This window comes from Megascapheus bottae, chromosome 4, assembly GCF_031878675.1.
Source record: "Megascapheus bottae isolate mThoBot1 chromosome 4, mThoBot2.hap1, whole genome shotgun sequence".
Lineage (NCBI taxonomy): Eukaryota > Metazoa > Chordata > Mammalia > Rodentia > Geomyidae > Megascapheus > Megascapheus bottae.
Genome location: NC_143512.1, coordinates 70,692,303 through 70,715,389, shown reverse-complemented (window position 1 = coordinate 70,715,389; position 23,087 = coordinate 70,692,303). Strand labels below are relative to the sequence as shown.

At 33.6% G+C, this 23,087-nt stretch overlaps 1 protein-coding gene across 1 annotated transcript in view; it reads right to left on the bottom strand.

Annotated features, from left to right (window-relative positions):
- The window catches only part of Cdh9 (cadherin 9), a 100,021-nt gene that overhangs the window by 8,150 nt on the left and 68,784 nt on the right, over positions 1-23,087 (bottom strand). The window contains exons 3-9 of the mRNA XM_090331180.1: positions 22,524-22,818; positions 18,056-18,175; positions 16,867-17,034; positions 14,706-14,893; positions 13,536-13,789; positions 5,175-5,311; positions 4,434-4,555 (exon numbers count right to left, since the gene is read on the bottom strand). Of these exons, the coding sequence (XP_090187306.1) occupies positions 4,434-4,555; positions 5,175-5,311; positions 13,536-13,789; positions 14,706-14,893; positions 16,867-17,034; positions 18,056-18,175; positions 22,524-22,818 (1,284 nt within the window). The remainder of the gene's footprint in view (positions 1-4,433; positions 4,556-5,174; positions 5,312-13,535; positions 13,790-14,705; positions 14,894-16,866; positions 17,035-18,055; positions 18,176-22,523; positions 22,819-23,087) is intronic.

Below are 23,087 nucleotides of genomic sequence, written 5' to 3'. Positions count from 1 at the left end.
ATTGTATCATCAAGATTTGCAAGCTCTGAGAATCACTCCAAGCATTGTACTGGGTAGTTGCATTCAAGGTTGCATGCCTTAGTTTTAACGCCATTTGCAAAGATAAATCTATGAAGGATTGTTAAAGACAACATGGAAGCTTCAGAAAGACAGAACCATGTGGCTGAGTGTAAGCCAGTCTTCCTAGAGAAAGATAGAGCAGGGGCAGCGAGCAGCAGGTCAATTGTTTGCTAGTGGAGAAAGCATTGACTCCACACAGTCAGGCTAGTTTTCTACTCCTGGGTGTGCATCTGTAAGACAGCAAGTTCTACGTTTAGTCTTGACTTCTAGTAAAGTACACAGCTATAGCATTTCCAGGTTTTCTAAGCTAATATTCTGTAGTGGAGTTACTGAAATTTCATCGTAATTCCTTTATCCATTTGTTTGGTTATAACCCTCTTCAGCCAAGCCATCCTACCTAATTCCTATCAATATATTTTTTTTTCTGATTTATCTGTAGCTTAACTTTAATTTCACTCATTTTATTAACAAAATAGTGTTTTTAAATTTACTTCTGTGATGCTTCTAAATTGCATGATAAATAGCACAAAACATGCTCAACATTGCTCCATAGGGGCAAAAAATAGAACAAATGTATTTTTCTTTTTTTACCTTTTTCCCTCTGCCTCTTTTCTTTTTTTCACATATTTTCTATTGCAATTAATAGAGTTACATTATATTCACCAGATTGAAGGTGCATTACTTCACAAACATTGGTACCCTTTCTCATGTCTTGGTCCCCATTTCTCTTCCCCCACCCCTGCCCCTCACCTTGTTCCCCCTCTACCCTATCCTATTTCAAATAACCAAATAAACATATATATATATATATACAATATATCTTTTTCATTGTTTCTCTATGTATGTATGTATGTATGTATATATATATATGTGTGTGTGCATGTATCTATGTATGTTTGTCTCTATCTATCTATCTATCTATCTTTTTTTTTCTATCTACCTGTTGTTATCCTAGCACTTGAATTTGAGCCTGGCTCTTGTCCCTCAGGTTTTTTTCCCCACTTAAAGCTACCACTCTACCACTTGAGCCACAGCTCACTTTTGGCTTTTGGTTAGAATATTGAAGATAAGAATCTCATAGACATTCTGTCTAAACTAGCCTTGAACTGTGAATCTGTAATCTTAGCCTTTGGATAACTTCTACTACTGATGTGTGGCACTAGCACCTAGTTTTTAAGTATTTGTTCAAATTTTTGATCCTGAATGCTAATGAAAAAGCTAATTTTATTCAAATTTTCAGATATTTAAATTCAATTCAGATTGATTTTAAGAATGTAAATATATCAATAACTTGTTTTGATTTTTAGCTTTCATAAAGTAATACTCTAATTAAATAATTACAGTCAACAGCAATAATACTTCAGCAATGCTTAGCACTAATAGTGTTACAGCGATAGCTCAAATAAAGCCAAACATAGCAACACATAGATAGTACCTATAATCTGTTGGAGCTTAGCTTTTGACCCCTGGATATATATTAAGGTCCTTAGTCTCAGTACCAGTCAATATGGCTTACTGAGTAAGACACTTCACAGATGTAATCAAAGGAAAAAGAGATCATTTTGGACTCCTGAAGACTCTAACACAATGATTCCAGCCTGAGAGAAAGAAATGAATTTGGATCCAGGATGAGAAACAGTAAGACTGTAAAGCAGCATTGGAGGCAGAGAGGGAAATAATTGGCTCCCACACTCCATGAAGATTCCTAGAAACCTCAAGAATCTTGATTATGTCAGAAAGAATTCTCTCCTGGAGACTTTGAAGAGAGGGAACCCTGCTGACACTGCACCATCACAATTCCAAAATGGTCAGAAAGGGAAAAAAATAACATCTAGTTTCTGGTAAATTTTGATGACATTCTCAGAAACTAATTGTGAAAAACATCTGTGAAAACTAAAAATGAATGAATGAATGAATGAATGCATTCATGCATACATTTGTGAAAAAATAAATCTTATACCAATTTATTATGAAATATTTAGAACTAGAAGAAATGTAAAATTATGTGTCATGCAAGTAAACAAGCCAAAAAATTTTGGAAAGGGTATTACAAGTGCATGATTTTAATCTCAGCTATTGGAAAGACAAAGATTGAATTTCAGTCCAAAGCAACATCAGGCTAAAAGTTTTCAACCATAAAATGTAGAATGGTGGGATATTTCTATAGTATAAGCTACTGAGAGGAAGTTTTTCGTCTGAGACTAGATCTAGGATAGCTATCTGAAGACCCTACTGCAAACCATGGCAAAACAAAACTGGTGCTATGGCTGAAATCATAATCATAGAGCATCTGCCTACCAAGCATGAAACCCCAACTTCTAACCCAAATACTGACAAAACTAAGATATTTTAAAATCATATTTGCAGAATTTACTATTTGTAGGAAAAAAGTTAGCTATTCCTACTTTGATTATTTCAGAGGAAAACAATACCACATATGAATACTACCTGAAGTTCCAGTAATATCAGATGATATTGCTTTGATCAAGAAAGTGTAACATATTTGGTTGAGTATGTTAAGGTATGGATACAGAAATAATCCAATATAGCAACTATTTACTGAACTAAGGACCGATCATGATCTGCAGAGAAGTGGTGAACATACAACAATTTTGAAGTGAAAAATGATAAAATGACTCTCTGTGGGTTAAAACATACTACAAATTTTTGGAGAGTATGTTGCCCAGGTTTGCCTAAAAATACAGGCCTCATACCTTGACCTCTTTAGCAGCTACTCCATCCCAGCTTTACCATCACTCCAGCCTTCTCTGGCATTTCTGTAGTGAGAAAGGCTGTGGAAAGTCTCCACAGTCATGTGGGAGATCACATAACAAAATACCACAGACATCATGTTTCCACAATAGACATGTGTCCTCTCATGTGAGCTCTGGAAGCTGGAATTGGGAGGTGAAAGGACTGGAATGGGCTGTTTCGGCGGTGGGCTCTCCTGTGGGTGGTATATAGCTGACTTCAAGATACATCACATGGCTTTCCTTTGTTTTGTCAGCTCAAATATCTTTCTTTTAAGGAAGACTCTTGGAGCATCACATCCCAAGACCGCATTTGATTTCATTATTTCCTCAGAGATTCCAACATATGAATAGGAAGAGTACAACTACTCCATCTAAATGATTTCTATTAGAATAAAAGATTGCATTTCAATTTATCTTCTAATAAAGACGTGAAGAAATTAAACATGCTTCCTGACATCTGCATACTGCATAAAATATACCTAAATAAATGCTTGAATTATTTTCAGCAAAAACATTGCAGTTAATATTGTTGGAAAGTAGGTTTTGTCAAATGAATATATTCTTTATAAATTATTTTAAATTGCTTTGGATATACTTCAAATATTACCTTAGTTAAGAAAATACTTAACATATAAATATTTTTATTTCAACAATATGAAAGTTATAAATCATAAAAATTACTTGTTTTTGTTATTGGACTCCTGGCTGAGCTACATATATTATTAAAAGATAATCAAGAAAATAATTGTTATAATTACCAAAGACATATTTCATTTTCACATTTCATACTAACTTCATAGTATATTTTCTTATTTTAGTTTACCTAACTCAGTCTAAGGTGGGGTTTTATTGGTGGTAATGATTTGTTTTTGCCAGTTCTAGGCACTGAAATCTGGGCCTGGGCACAGACTCTAAACTTCTCTTACTCAAGGCTGAGCATCTTACCACTTGAGCTACAGAACTACTTATGACTTTTTCTAGGTAGGTTATTGAATATAAGAGTCTCATGGACTTTCCTGTTTCAGATGGCTTCAAACCACAATTTTCAGACCTCAGAATCCTGTGTAGCTAGGTGTGTGCCACCAGAATCTTGTTAGTAAAAACTTTTTATATATATTATTCATTACATGTAAAGAATGTAAATTCAAACAACTGTTGTAATTATCTCTACTGTATCAGACAATACCTAATACATATTTTTCAAAATAATTATTTTTAAATTTGGTGCCCATGGCTTATACCTATCATCCTAGCTATTCAGAATTCTGAGATCTGAGGATCCAGATTCAAAGCCAGCCAAGGCAGGAGAGCCTGTTAAACTCATTTCCAATTTACCAGCACAACATCAGACGTGGAGGAAGGCTCACATGATAGAGTGATATCCTTGAGCAAAAAAGCTAATGGAAAAGGCCTAGGTCTTGGGCAAGTCCCATGTTTCCTTCCATCAAGAATCATCATCATCATCATCATCATCATCATCATCATCATCATCATCCTTGGTAAGAAGTACCAAGGAATAAAAGAAGTAAATTAATTAGAAAAAAATTACGCAGATTGAAAAATAAAGTCTTATTCCTTGGGAAAGAAACATTTGTGAACATATACAATGAGTTCACTTACCTGTCCAGATTTTGCATTCTCACAAACAAATGTTTCATAGTACATGGCAAATTCTGGTGCATGGTCATTAATGTCTAAAATTCTGATGAATACAGGGATGTGGCTACTTTGCTTGGGGTTATCTGTAAAAAGAACATGGGCGAGATTTCCATGTCATTTTGAGAGATGCAGTAAAACTACTGTGATTGTTACAGTTCCTATCTGGATTTTGATACTTCAACTATCTTACTGATTTAAGTGAAAAACACCATGTAAACTGGAAAGCATAAGTGAGAATGGAGTAGTACTCACAATAGATTATTTTTATAGGTTAATTAATGCTTTCTCAAAGGTTGCATTATATGCTTATTATAATGTAAACTGTAAAAGCAGAAAATGTGATTTAAAATTCTTAAATATAGGCCAGAAGTTTGGCCTAATGGTAAAGTGCTTGCCTAGCATGCATGAAGACCAGTTCAATTCCACATACATACATAGAAATAAATGACCGGAAGTGGTGCTGAGGCTCAAGTGGCAGAGTGCTAGCCTTGAGAAAGCCCAAGGACTATGCTCAGGCCCTGAGTACAAGCCCAGGACTGGCAAAAAAAATTCTTAACTATATCTTACATATTATTAAAAATTTCATTGCCCTCTGAAACAGTTTTTTCTAAGATCCTCCTAACAGTAAAACCATTGAAGTCAAAACTCAGTGCCCTCGTTTTCTGCAAGTTAAGTGTTTACATGGAAGTGTCTGCCACTTACTTATTTCTGTGGCCATAATGGTGATATTGTGCCAAGGGGAAGATTCTCGGTCAAGAGGCTTCAGAGTGAAAATCGAGCCATTTTCTGAGTGAATACTGAAAATCCGATCCAGGTCAGTCTGCTGATCAACAGAATACCTGATAGGAAAAGGACTCATAAATTCAGGCAAGATGATTCATTCTCCCACTATTTCTCAGGTTATATAGGCTATTCCTATTATAAGTTGACAAAAAACAGGAAATGTAAAGTGATAACTTCTTTAAATTTTTATGCCATAAGATAATATGTAATCGCTTAGAGAAATTTGACTATGTCCAATATTATTATTACTGTATTAGTTGCTATGTTTTAGAGTCGTGATTAACAATCAGAAATCTTTGCAGTTGCTTTTAAGTGGATTAGTAAATTTTAAGTAAGCTCATGTATGTTGTCAAAGGTCTATTGCCATAATTTCGACATATTAAAGTTTCATGTTAAAATAGGTAGTCAATAACATTAAACCATTTAAAGGTGCTTTGAAAGATATAGGGAAAATATTGTATAATACGATGCTCTTGACCATTTAAATGTGCTTTGAAAGATACAGGGAAGATATTGTATAATATGGTGCTCTTGAATGTCTGCATATGTAAGGAACTTCTCTGCTGAAGATGTTCAGCTCAGTAGTCCTCTCATTTATCCCTACAACCCACTTAAATTAAAAATGAAATATCATATTGCCTCAGAGTTCTGTAAGTTTTTCCTTGTTGAATATATACCCACAGCTGTCACTATAAGCTTTGAATCAGTCAGCAGTTAGCAGTAAATTATTTTCTGTCACAAAAAGATCCATTACTGAATTCCCCAAACCCATCGATTTGTTATTTTACATGGCAAAAGTTAATTCTACAGGTGCAACTAAGAATGAAAGCATTAAGATTGAAGATTATTCTTGGTTCGCCAGATGTGTCTAATTTAATCCTAAGAGCCCTTTAAAGTGGAAGAGGAGAGAAAGTAGAATAATGGTCTAAGGTGATGAGAGAGAGGAAAATTAAAGAGAAATTTGAAAGGTGAGAAGGACCTGACTTTAATCTTAAAGATGGAAGAACATAGTAAAAACAGTCCTGAGGGGAGCCAGAAAAAAGAGTGGGACCTCATCCATGTAAGGATTGGAAGGTTGATGGCAATGTAAATGAGCAAGCAGACAATTCTTCTCTAATTTATGCAGGAAGAAATGTGACTTTCTGCACGTCCCCATGTCTATTTGAGCCCAGGGAGACTCATACTCTACTTCTCACTTAAAGAATGGTAAGCTAATACAATTCTGTTTTTAAGCCATTATGTTTATATTATAATTAATTAGGAAATACAATTTACATGCTGAGATTCTTGTCCCTGAGTAGAGACGGAAGCCATATGGAAAGAGTGAGCCTCTTCAACATTGTTATTCTCATGAATCATTTGCATATCTTACATCCTGATTGTCTAGTTGTATAGTTTAGAGGTACAATGCACACAAAGGCCTATGCACAAGGCCTGGGTCTGACAACAAGAAATATCTAATTTGTAAAAGGAGATCCAGTGTGGGAGCTGGGGCTTTATTTCTGAGAAACTCTTAGGTGATTTTTATGTTGTAGGTACATAAAAGAGACAGAAAGGTTTTAGTCCTTAGGCTAAAATAATCAGAATAACAGAAAGAAGACCATCAATGAAGAACAGAAAAGAGCCTCTGCAGCAAATGGGGCACTTCTCAGTTTTCTAGGCATCTTACTGAAAGCAATTTTTAAAAAATGAAAAGAAATGAACTTATTTTTGATATACTGAATTAAAATAATTTTATTGTAAAGCTATACAGTAGCCATTATCTGACACTATGTTGATGAATCATTCAAGTCAAATGTTTAATCTTTAATATTTTCTGCATTGATAAATGTAGTTTATGAATCTAAGGCAATATAAAATGAGTGAATGATAGAAAAATAAATTAACATAATCAAACAATTTTTCTAAAAACAGAAAATCAACCTCCAATATTTGCCAATATTTGTAAAGTAATCTTTCTGTGTAAGGACCAGATGAAGTTATCATTATCTGCTTTTGTCTGCTTTTGACTGTGGACTTGCTTTTGTTTTGTTTGTTTGTTGTTTTGTATGTTTGTTTTCCTCACTGCTACCTATCCAGTAGATTCTCATGGAATTTTCTTGATGAAAGAATAAAAACTAGGTTTAACACTGCAAAAAAAATGAAGCTTAACTTAGTAATAGCTTGTACAAGATCAACAATGGCTATGGGTTTCTGGCTGCTATACTGGTTCACTTATCCTTAAAAGCATTGTCTTTCAAGTTAAGAATTCATGACAATCTAGAAAGAGTTCACTCTCTCTCTCTCACTTTGTCATTAACATTGCAAACTTCCTGATTTATTTTTTAGTTTTTCTGCAGTGTTAATGATGCCTCACTTTCGTCAAAGCTCAGAGATAATTTTCTTTTATTTAGTTGCCAAGTTCTGTATTCAACAGAGTAGAAACATTTTGATTTACTTATTAACAATGAATATAATTTCTTACAGCAGATGACCAGATAAACATTTTACACAAAGCCAACATCACAGGTTCCCAGTAGATGACTTACAATAACAATATTTTATTGATGTCCCTACATTGAATTTTGAACAATCTTGTAGAAAAGTCAATGATTTTTTATATGTGTTATTTCTACAGAGAGGAGATCTAATCATATACACACAGCAAATGGCAAGCAAAAAAGTGCTTTAGATAAGAGCATGCTGACACTGGGCTCTGTTTTTTAATCTGTTTTTCCTTTTTGTGTTCTGCAATTAAAATCAAATATATATTTACATATACATATATATGTGTATAGCACAAATTAAATATAAATTCTGGATTACTGTCCATGACCAAACAAATAAGTAGCATGAAGTAGTTTATCAGTTTTGATATGAACTGGAAAGTAGTAGTATGAGTTTTTATAGAATGTTTTGTTCTGATATCATCCAAGAAATTCAATAAATCAATATAGTTAGCATACAGATATGCCTTTTTTCTAGTTATAATTTTCCAAAATGTAGCTCCAAATTTTGAAAATGTCATTCCTCTTCAAAAGTGATTGAGAATTACATATCAGGTAATTTCATTTCAAATAATAGTTCAAGTACAATTCACAAATAAAAAATATTATTTTAAGAATATTTATGTACCCCAGATAAACCTTGAACTCATGGTCCTACTGCCTTAGCCTCTATGATTACAGGTGTTTGACATCCTGCCCAGGTAGATTAAATATTTTGCCAACTGTAATAAATGGAATTAATGTAAAGAAACATGACTATGTATGTATGTATGTATGTAGGTATGTATGTATGTATGTATGTCTTATGTACAAGCTGCAGTATGTTATGGAATCGTGAATTTTTTTAAGTAAAATTAAACCCTTTGGCATTAAATTTGTTTTCTTACTTATTTTTATTTTAGGTTGACAGCAGTAGAAAAGATTTCTTCTAAAAATCATTGAACTTTAAATATGCTAAGCATAAAATAGCTGTGAAATGAAGCAAGATGTTCTTTTGAAACTTGTAAAGCTATAATCAACCCCCTAATTTGGGAGCTCTATGATAACTAATGAGGTGAGACGGAGGTGACAACAGCTGCTAATTGTAACCACAATCTCATGTTGCCAGTAACAGATGTACTTCAGAAAATACACGTGATGTGAGATGTACTTGGAGGAGTGAGGCTTAGTTCTCAAACTTTCCCTAAGGCACAGGTCTGCATGATGTTGTATCCATACTTTATTTTAGCTCTGGGGACTGGATGCTCTTCTGAAGTAAATAAGAGCATGGCAAATAGTTCCATACTATAGCACTGAATTTTTTGAAGAACTATTATGCAGTTACTTTATACTGTAGCTGGGAGATCTACAGATTTATGACACATTTTAATGGGAATTGGCTGATGTGTTTATGATGGCAGGATAAGAAATACTTTGAAATTTGCTCTGTTAATATTGCTTGAGAATCTAGATCAAACAAGAGGTTATTATTATTATTATTATTATTATTATTATTATTATATTTGCTTTTCTCCAGTGTTTGTGAGCCCATTGTGTAAAGGTCTCTCGGAGAACAATAAGCTAAAGAAAATATAAACTACATTTATTACACTAGAATCTTGGAAAGCAAGAATGAGAATTTTTCTATTCATCTTTGACCAGGAAACTTTATGGATATTTCTTAGGCAGTTATAGCATTTAGGGGAGTTGTATGCAGTCAAACATTGTAAATGCCCACCAGTGATGTATTATTTATGTGGTGTACATAGTTCATAAAAATAAAATCTTAGGCCGGGCATGTGGCCTAGTGGTAGAGTGCTTGCCTAGCATGCATGAAGTCCTAGGTTTGATTTCCTCAGTACCGCATACACAGAAACAGCTGGAAGTGGTGCTGTAACTCAAGTGGCAGAGCACTAGCTTTGAACAAAATTGTAAGTACAGTGCCCAAGCCCTGAGTTCAAGCCCCAGGACTGGCAAAGAAAAAATAAAGTCTTATGGAGAAATTCAGTGAGATAAGTGAAAATTTAGAATTAATATAAAGATGTGGGGGAAAAACATGGGAAGGGGGATCAATAGTTAAGAAGTAATGTAATTATTACATGACAATGTAATTGTAACCCCTCTATACATAAGCCCAACACTAAAATACAATTATATATGTATATGTATACATACAAAGATGTGTGGATAATAATGAACTTGATGATATAAAGTTGAGATTGCACATTGACAAATAATTTTAAATATATGACATTTCCACTGACTGAAACACTATGTTGATATAATGGCAGAGCAGAGGTTTTTTCAATCTTATTTACTGCAGAATCTCTCATGTCATCTAAAATAAAGTACTATGATGACATAAACAGTTATGTTTTAGAATATTTCTTCTACCTTAGTTTCAAAAAGACAGAATAATAGAGGCTGGTTTTATAATATAAGCATAATCCCTAAAAGTCCATAAATTGCAAAAAAGAAAACCAAACCAAACCAAACAAAACAAAACATCAAAAAATCAAAACCAAACCCAGTAGATATTGAGGAAAGGAATCTCTATAATTGAAGATGAGAATTCCAGGAGAAAAAGAGATGTAATGAAGGGGAAGTAAGTTCCAGGACTTCTTCCATAGGAAGGGTGGAGCCTGCTACTCTGCCTCTGTTAAAAAGTGTTGCATGAGTTCCTGTTGAGTAAAGTAGGAAAACATTGCAGGAGCCCACACAACTCTATCACAATGTAATTGCATAGAGGAGACCATTCACACCGATAAAGTGCCAAACACAAAAAAGGAATAATAGCTTATAGGACTTTTAGTAGACTGGTTGGAAAGGTCTCCAAGCTAGATGTATTGGATCATTCATATCATTCTAGCTATTCAGTAGGAAAGATCAAGGCAATTCTTTGAGGCTACTCAAGCACAATTGTCATGAAACCTCACCTTATCTAATTAAACAATGGTATGGTGAAATGCATCTGTCACTTAAACTATACTAGCTGCCCAAATATGAGGATCATATTCCAGAATTGCCAGTAATATAGCAAAGCTCCTTTCAAATACCAATAAAAGCAAAAGAATTTGAGTGAGTGGTTCAAATGGTACAGTGCCTAGAAAGAGCAAAACTGAATTCAAACTTGGATTTACACATGGTGTAATATTTAATTATATGTGTGTATATATGTAAAATTCTGCAGAAGATAATACAGTGCCTAATATTGAAAAATTCTGTGGATATGGATTTAAAAGTGATAGAATATTGTAGAAGTAGCTACTGGATTCAATAGAAAGCAGTTGAACAGGAAACTAAATGTAAGACAAAGAATACTGAAGAGACAATGACTAAAATTTTCAAACAGAACCTAAACATTCCCATATCCAAGAACAAAACTAAACTCTAAACAATAAATAAAATGACTGGATGAAGTTGCTAACAACTGAGAGAATTAAAAGCATAGACATATGTGAAAGAAAAGAAGATGTTATGGCTCAGTGGTAAAGTGCCTGTCTAGAAAGCACCACATCCTGAGTTGAGATACTGGTAGAGTCAAGACAGAAAGTGTGTGTATGAGAGAAAGAGAGAGTGAGAGAGAAAGAGAGGAGAAAGAACAAAAAATTGTCCAATATTTTATTGTACCACTCAGTCTAAAATTCTGCATTAATTCAAAGTAGGCTGAACACAACAGAAAACAAAAGTAAATGAAACAACTAAGAAGTAAATAAGGTGACATTTAAATTCAGTAGCATGTATAGAATTAAAGACGATGCATTAATATTACAATTAATAAGCAGCATAACAAATTGGGCTTAAAATAAAAACATATAAAGTTGTGTTTTAAGTGAGAATGAAAATGAATCACGTTGATATACAAAAGGTACTATATGCTATTTTGAACAGATTTATGTTAATTACTTAGACTTTTCAGCTGAACTCACAAATACTCTAGAAAATAAATGAACCCTACATCAGGAAAGAAAGCAAATTCTAAGTGCCCCTATAAGAAATTTCTGGATCCATGTACCATAATTGTTATATCCTCTCAAATATTAAAGGAACGTGCTATCACTATGAAAACATGTCTAAAATATAAGAGAACTGCTTGCTACCGAATGTTTATCATAAAATTTATTTAATCTATTTCTTTGTTTCTTGACATACATGGCTTATTCAAGACAAAATTTAATTCTGATACTTTTCTACATACATACAATATATCCTGGTCAAAGTAATCTATTATTTTGTACCAAATCTAGACAATGACATTCAAGCAAGTAAAAGCTAAGCGGTAGCAATATTATAAAGATCAAAGCAACTATATGACATTTTAATCTCATAACCTTAGGTAGGTTCAATATTTCATAAAAGAAAAATATTTCACCCTTTTAGCTTGCCTCACAGATATCTCAATGGACCATTTTTTATTACATAATCCTAAATTTATTCCTCAAATAAATCATAAAGTCAGGCTAATCCCAGTGGTTATCCATGCAAGCTCACCTACATGAAGACAAAAATCAAGAGGATCATGTTTCAGTGCAAGTTCAGGTGAAATGTGAATAAGTTCTAATCCCAGCCTTTAAATGGGGTGTGTTGATTTCCTCTAAAATGACAGATATGTGGGAGGCTTACAGATAGGAGGATTACAATATAAGGTCAATGCTGGGCAAAAACACATGACTCAAGAGGTAGAGTGTTCACTTGGTACAATAAAATATTGTGCAATTTTTGTTTCATGGCCTCATGAAACTCACCTCACAAACTAAACAAACTGATAAATCAGCGCAATGAACATATTTTGTTTTACTTTGTTTTTATTTATTTTCTTAGTTAAAGCATGATTAAGTTTTCTCTTCTGATAGCTTCTATACAATATTATTCTGGTGGCTGTCACTTAAGTGAACTAAGGCAAATAAATACCATGAATCCATACGGTAGAATAATATGACATTTGTCCACAATGGGAGAAAGCATGGCTACCCTTGGAAAAAAAACATAAAGAACAAAAAAAGAGTCCTAGAGGTTCGGGGATGTTGGAATGAAAAAAATCATGTACTTTCTGTCATTAAATAAAATTAAATAGTGCCAAGTGCTAGTAGCTTATACCTGGAACCCTAGCTACTCATGAGGCTGAGATCTGAAAACGGTTTGAAGGCTGTCTGGTAAGAAAAGTTTTGGTGAAGCTCAAAAAATATTAAGAATTGGTTAAAAAAGTTTTAAAAGCTTTTAAGTGGTACATAAAATATTAATATTTGGGGGAAGTGCCACTTTACCAGCTACTAGAGCCTTTACAGTTCTGATTAATTTACGTATTATTATCAGTTTGGTTTTTATGAAAATAAAATTGCCATATAGTTTCTTCATAGTTCTGATATGTGGTATGTTTATTAGAGACTTTTCTGAAGGAGGTATTTTGGAATTTAGAGAAAATAGATACATTTTATCAATTAATTTCTAAAATTACTTCTATTCATTCTATGCTTTTAATTAACAAAGAAGAAAAATGGGTAGGCACCAACCATATCAAAAATACAGATTCATGTTGCTTTTTCATTTTTGAGCTATAGACCATTTTAGGAACCCAGTTTTGCCACTATGAAGCTGATTATTCAAATGCCCAGTGCCTCAGTATTATCATTCCAAGAGAAATATAGTAGTCTCAAACTTGGAGCATCAAAAGACTTAAGGAAAATAATGCATCTAGAGTAACCAGACAATTTTCTGGTGAAGAGTTTATCCCTTTCATTTGTTTATCACTGACTAATGAACAGCTTTTCCACATATGACTTCAAAATAGAAGAGTAATACACTCTTGCAAACTTACTTGATTGCATTGTTCATGGCATCTGGGTCATATGCTGTGACCTGTCCAATGATACTTCCCTCCTTGACGTCTTCGTCCACTTCTACTAAGTATGAATGTTTACTGAACACTGGAGGCTCATCCGCATCCTCCACAGACACTTTGACCACTGCAGTGTCTTTAAATGGTCCCAAGTGCACGAACCGTGGGTCGGGATGGGTGTTGCTCACATCCACTCGTAATGTGTACATCATTTTCTTTTCAAAATCTAAATTCTAAAGTTAAATAAAACACGGGGAAAAGGCAGCATAATTTAGAAGACTTAACAGTGGTTGGCATCTTCAGTAACTTGCTCTCTAAATTAACCCAGCAACTATGGTTAATGTCATTAGTCACTTCTTTACAGGTAAGTAAATTAGTATCTTTCTGTTTGTCTTAGAGATAGTTTAGGAAATTAGAATTAACTAAATATAGAGTAATATATATTCAGATTTATTTCTACTGGGTAATGTACTTAAATATTTTTAAACATAGGTAAATGAACTACGACCTAAATGGACCTCAGATTTATAAATAAAGCATCATTTGATGGATTTTCGATTATGTATTACTGATATTACTAAAATAAAAACTAGTGAAGATGAAAATATTGAATACAATATGAATTAAAATAAAAAATGTTCACTTGTGCATTTATAGATAGAAAACTGTGAAGGAAAGACATGAAATAAAATAATTAATATATTCTATTATGCCAAATAAAAATCTCAGAATATGTTCCTTACTACACTAAAAATCAAGAAAATGAATACAAATACATCACCCTGAATGATTTTCTTATGTAAGTAGGCCACCATCACACACAGAACTAGAACCATCTTTAAAAGAGTGTGAAATAAAAGGGAAGCTGCTATTTCTCTTCCCCCCTCCAGACACAAGTACAAAACAAGTGCTTTTTAGTCTGATGGTTGTTTACTACAAATACAATCACTGAGCTTTTAGATCACTTTATATAAGTATCAGTGATGAAAACACTTCACTTATTTGAAGTGAGGTCAAACTTTCACTTCTCCTGTGAAGGATCAAAATCACATAAAAGCTGGAAATAATATACCCAGTGCTTTTCACCCTTTCCTGAACTGTCAGAGAACACTAGAGAGCCCTTAAAGAAAGAAGATCACAAAGAGGAACCTGTTTGACAATTATAATCCCTTCCTGTGTATCCTTGTCAGTGATGACATCAAACACGTCTGCGCCATCTCCTTCAGCAAGGCTGTATTCCATCTCAGCATTTTCCCCCATGTCAGGGTCATTGGCTTTAATCCTTCCAAGGTGGGTTCCCAGAGGAACAGACTCTGGAGAATTAAACTGATACGTACCTGCAAATGAAAGTAGAGATGTTTTGACATTTCATCTGTTGACGACATTTTTTTTTTCATTTCTTTCTCTCTCTTTTTATTACAATGAAACAATTTTAAATCAGGAGACATTTTACGTCATGTTGAATTTTAAGCTGTTGGAAGTATAGATTAAGTCAAAAACATTTAAAACTTTAGAGCATTCACTTTGTTAACGAGAAATGTGTCCAAATTGATAAAAATAAAGGTATCAGAGTTATCTAGATTACAGATGGAAATCTGACACAATACCCTATAATTTGGAGTGAAAGGGGAATAAATACATTTTTAAAATTATCTTTAAGTAGTGGTACAAAGTAGTTGCCATTAAAAAATTAGTTTATGAATAGAATGCATCCTGATCAATGTCACTCCTATTAGCATTCTCACCCATCCCTCCCAAAACAAACCAATTTTTATTTATTCTCTGTGGATTTCAAGATTATTATCATACATATTACAGTTATTAATTAATTTTTAAGGAATCTAAACCAATAAACTTAGATTTACTTAAGTTGGAAATCAATGTGCTCATTGATAAAATAAGAAATGCTGATAGAACCTCACATGTTTACTAGAGAATTTGCTTGAGGTCTAATATTAATTTCATCCAGGATCTAGAGATCATTTTATTACTGCTATAAGTAACTGTTAATATAATAGTTACAAATCTTTTGCTAATATTTTAATAATCTTTGGAATTACAGAGGGAGCATGAAGGAATTCATCATTTATTTTTTGGCAAGTCCTGGGCTTGAACTTAGGGCCTGTGCAATGGCCTTGGGCTTTCTCAAGGATAGAACACTACCACATGAGCCACGGCACCAATTCTGGCTTTTTCTACATATGTGGTACCGAGGAATCAAAGCCGAGTCTTAGTGCATGCTAGCAAGCACTCTATCACTAGGCCAAACTCCCAGTGAATTCATCAAATTTTACTATTAGTTTACATTTAAGGAATTGAAATGTAGTGGTTATTTTTATGTTATTTAGGTCTATTATTCATTCTTAAAGAAACTTTCTTGTTATGGTATTAATGCTACGGATATATCCACCAATAGTAAGTCCCCAAATATTGAAAATTTTGTCAAGCTGAAGAAAAGTTTTTGAAAAAATGCATTAAAATCAAGGCATTGGAATCAGTGATTGGAAGTTAAATTTTATGCTCTTTAAAAGAACATATTAACTTCTTTGTATTGAGAACAAAATTGTATAAAACTGCAATCTTTTTTTTAAAAAACAAAACCTTTGTGGAAAGCAAAGTAATTATAGTTTAAGACATATCCAAGAACTGTGACAAGTGAAAGGGAATTTGATGATTTAATCTCTATGGCTCAATAAATTTGACAGTACTGAATTTTAATATGTCATCCCATACTGAAGAATATCAATAACATATCATCCCAGCCAATGTAAATCATGACTTTTAGTTTAACAGAGAAAATATAGAAATGCTATAAATATAACTGTTGACATTGGTTTTAAATAAAAATTTAGTTTCAGCTCTTATATTCAGAATAAATTAAATTCTTAATAATGTCTATTGACAAATAAGAGCCCTGAGGTAAGGCAAAGGAAAGGCCTAGACTTTGAATTCAAGAAGGCAAACTTGAAATCCCATACTGTTAACCAAGAGGGGCAGAGGGACAGCATAAGAGCTCCATAGCAATTGTTGAGAAATGAGTCTGCAATGCTTTCTAAGGAAGATAGAGGACTAAGGAACAGTAATAAGTGGCAAAATAGTATCTCATCTTTGCCTTCTCCCAGTACTTACTCAATTATGGAAATGATCATAATTTGCAATTCAGAATATAATGCATTTGTTTTTCTTTTTTTTGTGGAGGGAGGGACTGATGATATAATTAGATACATGAATCTAGAAACACAAATGGTAAATTCTCTTCCTAGTAAAATAAAGAAGCTATGTGACAGGGACACATGGAGACAGTCCTTACTCTGCGGGAATCGAGGAGGATTGTTGTTGACATCTGTGAGAGTGATGTTCACTGTGGTAGTTCCAGAAAGACCTCCCATTTGGCCGCCCATGTCTTTAGCTTGAATAACCACCTGGTACTGCTCTCGATTTTCTCTACTCATATCTGGTAATGCAGTTTTTATTATGCCTTTTGGGGAAAAAAGTAGAAAAGTCACTGACTTAAAATTATGACATGTGGGGCTGGGAGTGTTGGCCTAGTGGTAGAGTGCTTGCCTAGCATGCACGAAGCTCTGATTTGACTCCTTGGTACCATATACACAGAAAAAGCCAGAAATGGTTCAGTGGCTTAAGTGGCAGAGTTCTAGCCTCGAGAAAGCCCAAGCACAGTGCTCAGGCCCTGAGTTCAAGCTCCAAGACTGACAAATAAATGAATAAAAAATAAAGTTAAGACATGCTATACACATTTCATTTTATCACAGATGAGCAAAACTGTTGGTGTTCTTAAATGCCTCTGTCAGTCATATCACCAATGGATTTTTACAACATGTAACCAAACAGAAACAATGTTGTCATTTGAAGACCAAAGGGCTATTCTTTATAGAGTTGAATTTGCTAAATCAGGACGATTCTTTCTATGAAACAACAAAGACAAAACAGGTAAAAACAAACAAACAAACAAAAACAGGAATTTGGAGGAGAGTGCTGGAGGCTCATGTCTATAATCCCAGCTACTCAGTAGGCTAAGATTTGACGATTATGATTGAAAGCTAGACTCATATCCAATAAACAACTTTAAAACCAGAAGTGGACCTGTGGCTCACAAGGTAGAGCAGTAGCCTTGAATAGAGCTCAAGAACAGAGCCCGGTTCTGTGTTCAAGCCAGCCCATGTCTGCCCAGAAAAAAAATAAAATGATTTTAGAAAGAAAAAAAAAGAACATTGTTGAATTTTGATAGCTTCAGTTTTTAGGCTTTGACCCTTAACATCATGTCTCTATGAAATTACTAAGCCTGATAATAGTAGTTCAACAGCCAAGTAGGTTGTTACAGTTTGCAGAAGTTTGCTTTAGTTTTCATGGGCTAACCCTAGGAAACACTAACTTGAAAATAAATGGATATTCTTCACAACATTGAAATATGTGTTTTTGTAAATAGTTGTACAGCCAGATGTATTGTATAATGAGAAACACACAAAGATAAATGTTTGTACCTGATTCTGGATCCACAGAGAAATAAGGCTGCCCTTGCAAGATACTGTAGACAATTTTGGCACTGTTTCCGTAGTTAGCATCATCTGCATCAGTCGCAGTCACCTGAATAACAGATGTACCTATGCATTCCCACCCCAAAGGAAGAAGTGTGAGTACTCCCATACATCCAAATTTCAAACATCTTTCTTTGTTTTTGTTTTTCGGGAAAACTTAAAGATACTTATGTGTTTCTTTGACTATCGTGTGTTTAATCAAAGTTGATTAAATACAACAATAACAAACTTTTCTCCCTAATTAAAACAATATGAAACCATCATCTATTTACTTTAGGGCATGTTAAAATAATGAATAATAAATGTGTGCCAGCACAAAAGTGATTCAATAAGACTAAATAATGACATGAAGGGCAAAAGTTTGAAAGGTCAGAATTTATAAATATAACAAAGTTGAAATTGGCATTAGTTCACATATTTAGAACTGGTAAATCTGAATTTCTTACACTCCTGCTGCTCTTCACTATGTTTAATTAGATGTGCCTTGTAAATAGAATAAAATGTTAAAAGATACATATTGTAAAGAAACAAGCAAGGACCGCCTACAATTGACTTGTAGAATGTGGGCTCAGCAGGAGAGAAGTCCTGGGTGAAATCATCATAGAAAAACTAGAGGGATTAAATTGAGCTGTGAAGGAATTAGAAGCATAGTTTGGGTGATATATATTCAGCTGACAATGTGAGGCCTGAGTCCAGGCCCCAAACCACAACAGATAAAAATAATATTGAACTTCAAAATGGATACACATGTGTGTATGTACTTTCAATGGAAATACATGAACTTTTATGGAGTTTTTCTGCCTATTTTCAAATATAGACACATAGCTATGGACCTATCAATGTACTTCAGTATGTGAATTTGATATAATTATGTACATTTAGATACTTTAGTGTTAATGATTGACAAGAATATCTGTTGTTCAATATCAGTAGTTTCCAAAATATAAGGTCATAATTATATACAATAAACAATACAAAAATCAATATTTTAAGTTTAATTACATATTAGAACACTTAAGTGACATTTTAATTTTGTTAAAAGTCATCAGGCCTAGAGAAACAAAGGATACATGTCATTTTTCATATGTGTAAGCGTAAAACTAATTTATATATAAATACATACATATATGTATATATTACAATGGTAACTGATACAAGTAAAACCTAAGAAAATTACACTTGCAGTAATTATGAAGATCCAATCTTTTATTTTCTCTAAATAATGTGAATTAGCACCAAAGATCAATATAATGTTAGGATAAAACATATATCGAACTTTTACATAGATATCTTGTCTGTATATATATGTATATATATATATATACATGTGTATACATGTAATTTACCTAAAACCACATTGAGAAATACAAGGATTTTCCTTTCATTTGAATTTATTTTCAATAAATGTTTAATATTATAAAGAAATTCTAGACAGGGAGTTTGGCCTAGTGGTAGAGTGCTTGCCTAGCATGCATGAAGACCCAGGTTCGATTCCTCGGTGCCACATACGTAGCAAAAAGCCAGAAGTGGTGCTGTGGCTCAAGTGGTAGAGCCCTAGCCTTGAGAAAACCCAGAGACAGTGCTCAAGCCCTGATCCCAAGCCCAGGACTGGTAAAAAAGAAACAAAAAAAAAGAAATTCTACTTTGAGGGGTTTATTTAGGAGCTAATAAAGTAGGATATTTTCCAGATACATTTTGTGTAATTCTTATAACTATGTTTAGTGGAATGTGGGCATTAAGAATGTACCTGCATATGTTACTGAGTTCTGTCTGTCTGTCTACCTATCTATTGATTGGTCAGTCAATATGTCTTACTGTCCATCCATTTGTCTGAGTATTTTTATGTTACATTGTAAGATAATATACAATTCATTCCAGTTTGGGGCAAGTGTGTTTAACTGCTTTATATTTATTTTTATTAAACTAAGTACTTTATTTTCTGTAGATGCTTATTGTAGACAACTATATAGTCATTTAAAATTTAAAATGTAAGCATATGGCATGTGTGCACATGAATTTTCTAAAAGAAGCTAATGCAGAAATGTGACAAATAATAACTCTCCTCTAAATGAAGGATCAAATTATCCATTTTTTGTTGTTGTTATTGTTGTTGTCCATATTCTTAAGATTTTACTTGCTGTTACCAAATCAGTAACCAATGGTCAGCTATGTGATTTTTATCAGTTTTATAGGAATCCTTGAAATGGAGAGAGTTTGACTGATAATGGCTCCAATTTCTATGTTCAAAGATTACACTCATCAGAAGGTGCGATGCTCACAGATAAAGCATCTGTAAGTGCAATATAGTTACCTTTCCCGAAAGTGTCATTGGACAAGATAATACACAAATCTCATTTCATGCATAAACTTGCACAATTTAAATATAGTTTGAAAAGATGAATCTGTGAAAGCTTTTACAAATAGCTCATTTCACAATTAATATGGTTATGTAGTCATATAGAATTGACTTAACTATTATTTAATATGAATCAAGCAATCACATAATCAGAACGTATAGTGTGAAACACTAAAGTTCATTAAAAATATAAAATGATACATGAGAAAATTCTGCTGACAAGCCAGGTGAGAATGGCTCACACCTGTAATCCTACCTACTTAGGAGGCTGAGATCTGAGGATTCAGTCAGCCCAAGAACAAAAGTCCCTGAGACTTGTATCTCCAACTAAACACTAGAAAACCAGAAGTGACACTGTGGCTCAAGTGGTAGAGCGCTAACTTTGAGCTGAAGAGCTCAGGGAGAGCACCCAGGCCCAGAGTTCAATCCCCAGGACTCCCATAAATAAATACTGATAATAAGTGTAAACATTGATGATCTGTTAATGACATATTTTTAATATCTCAAATGAAATAATGCTTAGAATAAGTTTAATTAGTTAGAGAAAGAGTGCTGTCATCTTAAATGTGATTTTTACATTTCCAAATACATAAAATATTTCTAAGTATTACAAACTTTCTGTTCAGACAGGAAAATACCTGATAAAATTACACGCAAGCAAAATTTGTTTTAAAATCGGGAATTCACTTTATCAGAAAACTTCTTCAAACTAGAGTTCAATAGAAAATGAAGAAGCAGAATGAAATTTGATATGTATGATTGTTTATGTATATAAATTCAAACTGACATAAAGAATATACAACTGAATAATGTTAAAATTAGGAAATGTTTACTTTATACATATTGTAATTATTTCATTACAATTTTTAGATATATTTTAGGATTTAAGTATCACAAATATGAACTCTTCACATAAGTAGAATAGAATATGAAGACATATGCAGTTAAAAAATTGTATATTAACCAGTAGTGATTAAAATCAAAGGCAGCCTAAACAAACAATCTGTGAGTTTGGCCTACTGGTAAAGTGCTTCCTTAGCAGGGACGAAGATCCTGGTTCCATTCTTAGATACTACATACCTAGAAAAAACTGGGAAGTAGTGCTGTGGCTCAAGTGATATAGTGCTAACCTTGATAAAACCCAAGGACAGTGTTCAGGCCCTGAGTTTAAGCCCTGGGGCTGGCAAAAAATAAAGAAAGAAAGAAAAAAAAAAGAACAAAATAAAAACCCATTATTTTCCATTTATATGATTCAGCAATTTTTCAATGGAACACGACAGAAACATATTAAAGGATCATAGAATCTTGCCACAATGCTATCAGCTTATTTGATCCAAAATGTTTTGTTGTGTATCTCTAAAACATGAATTGTTACACTACAGAATGGGGAGATTGAAAGTTGAATTTTCTAAGCCCATTATTGATCAAATGAGATAATAATTCAGAAGAATTCCTATCAAAGACAAAGATTAGTTCTTATTAGTTAATGTGACACAAGAACAGCTGTCTTAGGCAGACTTTCACTTCAGTGGACAAGTCTAGAGGAATAATGCCTTCCACTTCTATTCCCGAAGTCTAGAGTTTAAAGTGTTAATTCCATTGTTACCAAAAAATAATATATTCGATAATTTGCAACCTGAAAGTAGGCAGCATCCTAAATAAAGTTAAGATGGGCTCTGGAGCTCACACCTGTAATCCTAAACTACTCAGGAGCCTGATATCTGAGGATCCGGGTTGAAAGTTAGCTAGGGCAGGAAAGTGGAGGAGACTCATTCCAATTCTCCACCAGAAAATCAGAAGTGGGGGGGGGGGAAACGATAAAACACCAGCCTTGAGCAAAAAAGAGCTCACAAAGAGCACCCAGACTCTGAGTTCAAGCCCACCACCTACAAAACAACAATAAAAAATAAGGTGGAGCCAGGGTTTTAGTTTACTCTAAGTGGCAGTTTCTAGATACAATCTTTATCTTGAACAAAATCACATATCATAGTCACTTATCCATAGAAATTACAGTGTTAAACGAACAATACTAGTGCTTGTGAATATTTATATACCTACCAACGCTGGACATCTCAGGGACACTGGCAGTGTACAAGTCTTTTGTGAATTTCGGTTCGTTGTCATTGATATCATGGATTTTGATGATAAATTCCGATTCTGGCTCCACCTGTCGCCCTGTCTTTCGGTCAATGGCCTTGGCACGGAGAATATACAAGGATTTTTCTTCTCTGTCTAGCTTCTTTGCAGCATGAATGTCTCCTGTGTTTTCATCTATAACGAACAGACTTCCAGCCCCATCTCCTGTTAATATGTATTTCAAATTTCCATCTCCTTTATCTTGGTCAGTGTGAAGCTTCATAGAGGTATAAAAAACAGTAAATATGTACATTATTTTTATACTAAATAATTGGGTTCCTGTGAATTGATCTCCAGATATTACTTCAAGGAAGATCTTAATAGGCTTACATTTTAAATGAAGGAAACTAAAATATATTTGTTTTTGCTTAAATAAATGTATTTAGTTGTTACAAGTCCCCCTCTCATTACTTCAGTATAAACCAGGGTTATTCTCAAATGAATTTCAGGGGTAACTTGATTGCTCTGCTCATCTATTGACTTAAA